The 8,274-nt window shown below is 44.6% G+C and overlaps 1 protein-coding gene across 1 annotated transcript; it reads right to left on the bottom strand.

Moving 5' to 3' along the window:
• Nucleotides 1–4,013: 4,013 nt before the first annotated feature.
• On the bottom strand, nt 4,014–8,147 carry LOC117936756 (transcription factor Sox-9-A-like). Its single transcript, XM_034860130.1, has 3 exons — nt 7,334–8,147; nt 6,854–7,104; nt 4,014–6,423 (listed from the first exon to the last, which is right to left on the bottom strand). Exons 1-3 carry the CDS (start codon nt 7,759–7,761, stop codon nt 5,609–5,611), a joined length of 1,494 nt encoding a protein of 497 aa, XP_034716021.1. The 5' UTR covers nt 7,762–8,147; the 3' UTR covers nt 4,014–5,608.
• Nucleotides 8,148–8,274: the final 127 nt, after the last annotated feature.

The raw sequence follows: 8,274 nt of genomic DNA, 5'->3' as shown, positions 1-8,274 counted from the left end.
ATATATAACCTCTAGCTCACCCAGTAAGAGGGTGCGCCCTATGTAGGCTGAGTCCTTTGCAGCGGCCCAGGTTCGAGTCCGCCCTGCGGCCCTTTGCTGTGTGTAACACACCCATTTCTCTCCCACCTTTCCTGTCTATCCACTGTCAACAACAACAATCATAACAATGCCCCCCAAAAAATAATAAAATAAAGTGGGATAGAATTTGTAGGAATAATGAAATGTCACACAATGTGATGGTGCGCCTCATTCAGATCTTGCGTTGCTTCTATTGGACTCCCTACAAATGGTTTAGAATTGAAAGTTCGGGGTTCAGAGAAACTTAAAGGAAACACTTTGGTTGAAGCATTTTCAGATTTGACCTGTTATCCCTTGAAACAGATAAGCCACGGCCCTCTGGTTGCAATCGAGCAGCAAGACCAACGTATGTTTACGCCGTGTACAATGCCATGCAAACGAGGATGATGCAAAGGGGTATATAAGCTACCTACCTGGATTGAGATTTCTCTTGGCACAGCTACCGCAAGACTTACAACTTTCGGACAGGTCACATCTCGTCACATCTACATATGTCTTCAAGCTCAGTTGGAGGCTGCACAGTAATGCACAACCATCAGCGGAAAGGTGCTTCTAATATCCTTCATTGGTCTCCGTCCAGAACAACGGGATCCGTTGGTCCATTTCTTTAACAGTTCAGCTCAATTTGCAAAAAAACACGTGGATGGAAAGATAGCTACATGCTGTTGTTTTTTATCAAACTGCAATTGAATGTTTAAACTATAACCTTTTTTTCATGTTCTGTCCCTTATGTTGTTCTTGGCTATAAAGCATGACAGATCAGTGAAGTTGGTAGAGTGCACAGTTTACTCACATAATGTACATACAGTAACCTTTTTCTGCCATTTGGAACAACCAACATGCAAAACCAGCTGATGCTGCATGATGAACTGAATATGTATAAAGGACAAGACCATTACACTGTGATACATACAGGAAAAAAGTTCACCCTTTGCAACAAGAAAACTAGCTAGGGGACTTTTTTTTATTCTTGCCATCTCTTTTTCTTCTAGAAAAGGTCACCTTGTGCAACCATGCCATGTAACCTATATCATCTTTCTGAGTGGCACATGTTGCTGTTCCCAGAGACAGACTGATACTTTTCCCCTGTTCCTGCAGTCAGTGTACTACTGTATCTTCACATAAAAAATGTGACACATCTGTCACATTTTTTGTTTCTGTTTCAAGTGCCTGTATACAGATTCATCATCCGACTGTGTTGATCTGTTGGCATAGGGGAACTCAAAATGTAAAATCACACCAGTAATATCTTTTAACTATGTGGAAAAAAATATTTGAATGTAAAGCCAAAATTCTTGTCAGAATTCGGACTTTAAATTTAGAAATCAGATTTTTAACCTTTTAATCCTCTTCTGAACAGTTGACTACTTACAAAACCCTTGCTTTTATAATCCAATGGCTATCATAACCAAAACCTTTTTTTTTAAATTCCAAATAAGTCCTCATGGGAATGGAGCCGTCAAGCCTTCAGTAGTCATGCGGTACAAAGTGAGTCTTGGCCACATCTCCGTCTCAGTCATTGGATTCCTCAAGCCTCCATGAATGGAGTGTTGGAAAGCTGCCGCCGCCTCCTATTAGTATAAAAACATTGTGTCGCCTAACACATAATCCACATCATAGGAAAATGGTGTTTAGTCCCCGGGCTGCGTGACATCACTCATTGCTTCCCCTCCTTGGCCTTTATCAGATGGCAGTGCTGAAGCCGAGGAGACCGCACCGCTGTGCCCGCTCACATATTTAATATTTCATGAATCCTAATATGAAACAACTTAAAGACATTCATGGAGGGTTGTGTATGTTGTTGTTGCTTCCTTACTTGTTAATTAGGTGTGATAGCAGCGGTTGGGTAACGGATGCCTGGCTTGAAGCGACACCAAGAACAAATCCACTGTTCCGTAACGTGTAAATCGTACAATACTAAGACATTTCCACTCATTCAGCTGCCCAAATGTGAAGCAGCAGTTGTCAATGTCATGTTAGGCCTGTAGAACTTCACGGAACGTCTAACATTTGTAGAAATTTGAAGATCAAACCTTAGAATATTATAGACCCAATCCCAATGCTTGTTTCCAATAATTTCTGGGGTAGAATACTCCTGCGTCCCGTACCTACGAGGTAACAGTGCTGGGCAAACCGAGACAAAGAAAAACTGTGTACTCATCTTTTTCATCTAAAAAATCATGCTTTCAATGCTTTTATGAATGCACTTTAGGTGGGTCCTCTCTTCCTAGTCAGTGAGGATAACCCCACAGTAGCACCTGGGCTTCAATATGAACACATAGCACTGGTACAACTAGCTATTCTCTAAAGGCCTGATTCATAGAGCTGCTAACACTGGCTGATTGATTGATATTACTGTAGGAAGCTAGCTAGCCTAGCATAAATTTGAGATATTTGGTAACGTTAACAGCATAGTGTAAGTGCAACTGTATTTCAATACTGCAACCAAGATCCCCCCACATAATGCCTTTTGTTTTAAAAGCAACAGGTAAAAAAATGGTGAACATTTAGTTGAATCCCATCTTCTTTAGTGACAGTATGGGAGTTCAAGGCTGAGCTAAAATGCGGAATGAAGTTTAATGTATTTGGGTATTCCTCAAGTGGAATGGATTTGACTGACAGGATCTGAAAAGTGAACAGATGAATTAGAGCTGGAAAAAGTTAGTGGGTCCGATATCATTGGTCTTAAAACATCCAACGGTTCCAATGCCCATAATTTCAGATGTCATATACTTTCGCTGATGTTATGTTGGAGACCTAGTTTGATTGTTGGAGGATGGTCTAATGAAAAGTAGACTAGCAGTCGGTCCAACTGGCATGTGATATTTTGCTGTTGTTAACTTTACATCTTAAAACTTTACAGTTACGGCTGAAAATAGACACACGTTCGTGGATTTCACAAATCTCCACAGTACAACGGCCATTTGTCTACCCAGAAGTGATTTTGTGTTAGCAAGACGTCACAGTTATTCAGTTTATACCAAATGTGGTTCCCAGTAGTCAAGTGAAGGAATTTTTGTTTGTAAATCACCCATTTTCCTTGCTGTAATTTACAATCAGTAATAACACATGCCACCCTCTATACCTCGACCATCCCAAACTATCACAGAGAGCAAGAAGCAGCACTGGGCTGAATTCATTTCTACTTACTATGTTATTTGAATGTTTTTATTAGGGACAGTTGTCAATGAAACGTACTTCAACAGCATTTCAAATTGAATCTAGTTGGAACACTTCTCCTGGTAAGGGGTTCATATGCATTCAGCTTAATGACACAAAACAATTCCAATTGTCCCCATCCCCAACAGATCCCATTCTAAATTCTGTGGGCAATGTTGACATCTTTCCCCAGGTGGATTTAGAAAATTCCCATCATTGCCCCTTTCCTGTCTTCAGCTATCCCGGTAATTAAAGGCCCAAAATGCCCCCCCCCCAAAAAAAAAAACACTTAGCCTCTATATCGACCCATACTGGGTTTATATTCCATAGTAACTTTTAGAAACAAACAGAAAGAGACTAACCAGAGTGTTCAGCTTAACCACTGTGTATTCTGAGTAACAATGGTATATTATGGGTCTTACCAGACCGTCTGACGCTGAAACTTGACAGTATCCTGAGTTGAGTTTTCAGAGTGCAAATTGTGAGCTAAAAGTCTGTGATACAGGTTCTTCTGTTGAAATTGATTGTGATTATGTTTAGTACTTTTACAGCACTTGTTATACCAACTCCCCTCATCCCTCCTAGGCCCAGCTGACAGGGAGAGAGAGAGAGAGAGAGAGAGAGAGGGAGGGGGGGACAAGGTGGGGGAAAACAAGGCTTCTGGGAAAACAAACACTAGTCCAGTTTCTGGGCACTCTTCTATTAACCCTTTCACTCAGCTCTGTGATGTTTCGCGAGTATTATCCCGAGGGACAAATAAGAAACTTTTCTTTTTGTTTTTAATAGCATTTTCTTTCTTTTTTATTGCAAATACATATACAAAAGATTCTTTAAAGACCGTACAAATACATGGAAAGATCACAGAAGGAGAAATTTAAAAAAAGAAAAGAGTATTAGGAACATTAGGTCTTTGATATTGACAGAAAAGGAAATAGAGATTCTGGTGCACAAAGGATGGACTCTGGTGAAACGGGGGGAGCCCAACAGAAAAAGTGTGAGAAAAAAAAAGAAAAAAAAAACTTTTTTCAGTTCTTTCAGCAAGTTTAAAGTCCAACTTTAAAGGAAATTCACAAATACAAAAAATGCATACACAATTTGTTAGATAGCCCCTCCCCCACCCGCATACCCTAAAAAAAAAAAGACAAATACATACTTAATAGTATAGAAATTTAGATAAGATAAATAAACTAAAAAAAAAAGGCGATTACAGCGTGTACCATTTAATCGAAGTACCTCCGGGGTTGAAAATCCCCCAAAAAAGGGGGGAAATTATATTCCACCTACATTGCAAAGAAGACAATTCATTACATATAAGAATAGATAATAATATGCAAAATAATTACTTTGAAATAAAATTAAAGCTAATAAATAAATAACGTTTTAAACTGTGTTTGACATAGGGAAGGGTTTTGGACACCAGCATGGTGGGAGACTGCAGGGGGGACGACACCTGAGGGGGGGGGACACCCGAGGGGTCAAAGGTGACTTCCTGTAGCTGTCAAACACACGCTGTTAGATGGTAAGTGTAATCTCAGATGTGGCCATTGTGCACATACACACACACATGCACGCGCACAAACAAACATCACACGCACATATAAAAAGTTTGAGAATGTGTAAAGAATCCAAGGCACAGATGGTGGAACGGGCTGCAGTCCCCCCCACCGCCCACCGCCCCCCACCCCCCCGTCGAGAGAGCACAGCATTGTGAAGCCAAGCCTCTCTATCTCTCTTCCTCTGTACTGCCTAGTTGCTTCTGAAATGTTCCCAACGCGTAACTTAAGAACACATACAAACAGCTACAACAGCTTAAATACAAACCATACTTGCTGAATGGGACCGAAAAGAATGAGCGACAACAACAAAATATCAACAGAGATCCGTGTATGTAATCTTAGGAACAGAAGAAATGGTTTACCATGAGAAGTTAGTTGCTGAAGAGTTTAAAATATAGAGCTTTTTGTATGATATCTACACGTACATGAAACTACCCACTAACCCCCCCCCCCCCCCCCCCCCCCCCCCCCCATGGGTTACAAACTGCCAGCGTATGAAGAAATAAATTGAAAAGAAACATACACAGTACCTACAGAAATATCAACAATCGATAAGTCCTCACAGAGGTTATTTCCTAAGTCTCTTCATCTCTCTAAAAATATATATATGTATTTATAGTTTCTTTTAAGGTACAATAGCAAGGCACGATGTGAGCCAATCACAAGTCCAGCTCTTCTCTTCTTTGTATTCAAGTGTCTGATTCAGGGCGATCTGGGAGGAGGAAAACTCTCCCGGTAAAGTGTTTCGGAGTGTGTTTGTCAGATCTGTGTGGCTGTACATGTCTGTTGTCTCTGAGTGCACCGGGGAGGGGGGCTCAGGGTCTGGTGAGCTGGGTGTAAACCGGCACCTGCTCCCAGTGCTGCGGGCTGCTCTGAGGAATGGAGGGCACCCCCGTGTTGTCGGCGATGGGCGTGTACATGGGCCTCTGGCTGCCGCCGCTCATGTAACTGAAAGTCGAGTAGAGCCCCGAGCCCTGCCCAGCCCCCGCATGGCTGTAGTAGGATGCAGTGGCGCCACCCTGGTGGTCGGAGTAGTCGTACTGCTGTGCCCTGGTGATGGCCGGGTAGGAGGAAGGCTGGGGGGGGCTGTAGTGCTGCAGGCTGAAGGGGTTGTAGGTGGCGTGCTGCGGCGAGCCCTGTTGCTGCTCAGTGTAGTGGTTCGGGCTCAGCTGCTCCGTCTTGATCTGGGTCCGGTGCTGGGCCTGAGTTGCCTCTGAGCCTGCACCCCCCAGCGGGGTCAGAGTGTGCTGCTGCTGCTGCTGCTGCCCCGGCTGGTTCTGGCTTTTAGCCAACCACGCTGCAGACACTCCTGCCTGTGGGCTGACTGGCGCCCCGCCGCCACTGATGCTGTAGCTGCCGGTGTAGGTGACCGGCGCGGGGTTGCCGGCAACGCCGGGGTGCCCGTTGGGCGGCAGGTACTGGTCGAACTCGTTGACGTCAAAGGTCTCGATGTGGGAGATGACGTCGCTGCTCAGCTCGCCGATGTCCACGTCGCGGAAGTCAATGTTGAGCTGGCGCCCGCCGGGGCCGTCTGGCTGAGAGCGGAGGCCACCTTCACGCTTGAGGTCCATTTTGCCTGCGCTGATGTCTGTCTTTGGGGTGGTGGGGGGAGTAGGGGGCCCCTGGGAGCCTGCAAGTTAAGAAAATTGACACAGATTAGATTTTTTGTTTTTTTAAACTATTACTTAACTTTAGAAATTTTTTGATAAATAATCATCAGTTATGGGGCTATAATGACTAAGTGGGTAAAAGCAAATAATAAAAACAGCTGTCTGGTAAGTTCAGAAAAGTACATCCCTTCACTGTAATGCAGCCTTTAAAATCAGGAAAAGACAACACTTATAATAAAACGATAAAATGCCATAAAACGATATCAAAAATCTAACACATATGTAGTGTCATATCACGATACCGATATATGGCCCAGCTCTACGAATACATTATGTGACTTTTTAAAATTTGTTTTGAAGAGTCAAGAGGAAAGATATGAGGCATTGTTCATGCACTGAGGTGAATGCTGAACTACTGGGGGGTGCTGAAAACCCCGTTCCTCTGCTCACCTGAGTGCTCGCCAGGAGAGTGCACCTCTCCCATGCTGGAGGCCGGGGAGTCCGCCTGCTGCAGCGCTTTGAAGATGGCATTGGGGGAAATGTGAGTCTGCTCGCTGCCGTCCTCTGACTCGCTCTGCCCGTTCTTCACCGACTTCCTCCGCCGGGGCTGGTATTTGTAGTCCGGGTGATCCTTCTTGTGCTGCACCCGGAGCCGCTCAGCCTCCTCCACAAACGGCCGCTTCTCCCCTTCGTTGAGAAGTCTGCACATAAAAAGGGTAATCAATTAACCAAAGTTGTTATCCCCGCTGCACTATTTTCAGTGTTTTCACTCCAACATTATGCAAAATTATTAAAATCAGCTGATTTGGTTTGCAGATAAGCTGACGCGTGAATGTGTGAAACAGAAAGAGGTCAAATAAATAAATAAATAATCCTTATCTCATACTAAATCGCTGCGTAAAAGCAGAATAGCAGGGCAGACACACTTACCTCCAGAGTTTTCCTAGAGTTTTGCTGAGCTCCGCGTTGTGCAGGTGTGGGTACTGATATGCCAGCTTCCTACGCGCCGCCTGAGCCCACACCATAAAGGCATTCATCGGTCTCTTAACGTGAGGCTTGTTCTTAGAAGATCCGTTAATGCGCACGGGCATAGGCACGAGGGTCCAGTCGTAGCCCTTGAGCACCTGGGACACAGCATCGCGGATGCAAGCGGGGAACTTATCATCCTCGTCCTTCTTGAACTCTCCGTCCACGCCAAGCAGCCCGTTCTCCGATGGCCGGGTGTTCTCGGTGTCCGAACCCGACACGGACGGACACGGGGAGCCCGCGGAGTCGTCGGACATGCTCGGGCTCGGAGCGTCGGAAAGACACTTGTCTTGTTCCTCCGTCATCTTCAGGTAAGGGTCGAGGAGATTCATACGAAAAACTGTTTGTGGCCAAATTACGAGTGAAATGGGAGAGTTATTTCTGCTTTTCTCGCGAGAGAAAAGTCTCTAAATAGACTCTACCTTCCCAGGATGAGTTTGAACTAAGTCTTTCAAATAAGAGAAGTGCACAAAAAACGGATTCTCTTTTTTTCTTTTTCTCCGGTGAGTAAAACCGATATAGCGCGCGAGTGTCTGTACGCACAAGTTTGTGACCGACTCCTAGGATGAATGCGTGTTCTGCAAGCAGCTCCGCACTTGAAAGGGCGAAAACAAGCCAGGTGGGTTTGAGTTTGCTTTCAACTCTGCAGGATGAAACGGTAAAGTGATCCAGTCTCCAAGTACAATCCTCAGAACGCGCGTGTGCTTTGAACTGCAAACGTTTCGCATGCGGGCTTTATAAGAGCGTTACCATGGCGCACAGGAAAGCCCGAACCTGATTGGGTGACAGCATGTGACGCCAGAGCGAAGGAACTTGAAACCATTTTTTCCCTCTCCTAACAACCC

The sequence above is a fragment of the Etheostoma cragini genome, chromosome 21, assembly GCF_013103735.1.
Source record: "Etheostoma cragini isolate CJK2018 chromosome 21, CSU_Ecrag_1.0, whole genome shotgun sequence".
Taxonomy (NCBI): Eukaryota; Metazoa; Chordata; class Actinopteri; order Perciformes; family Percidae; genus Etheostoma; species Etheostoma cragini.
The sequence above is the reverse complement of the archived record's forward strand: the minus strand, read 5'-3'. Positions and strand labels throughout refer to the sequence as shown.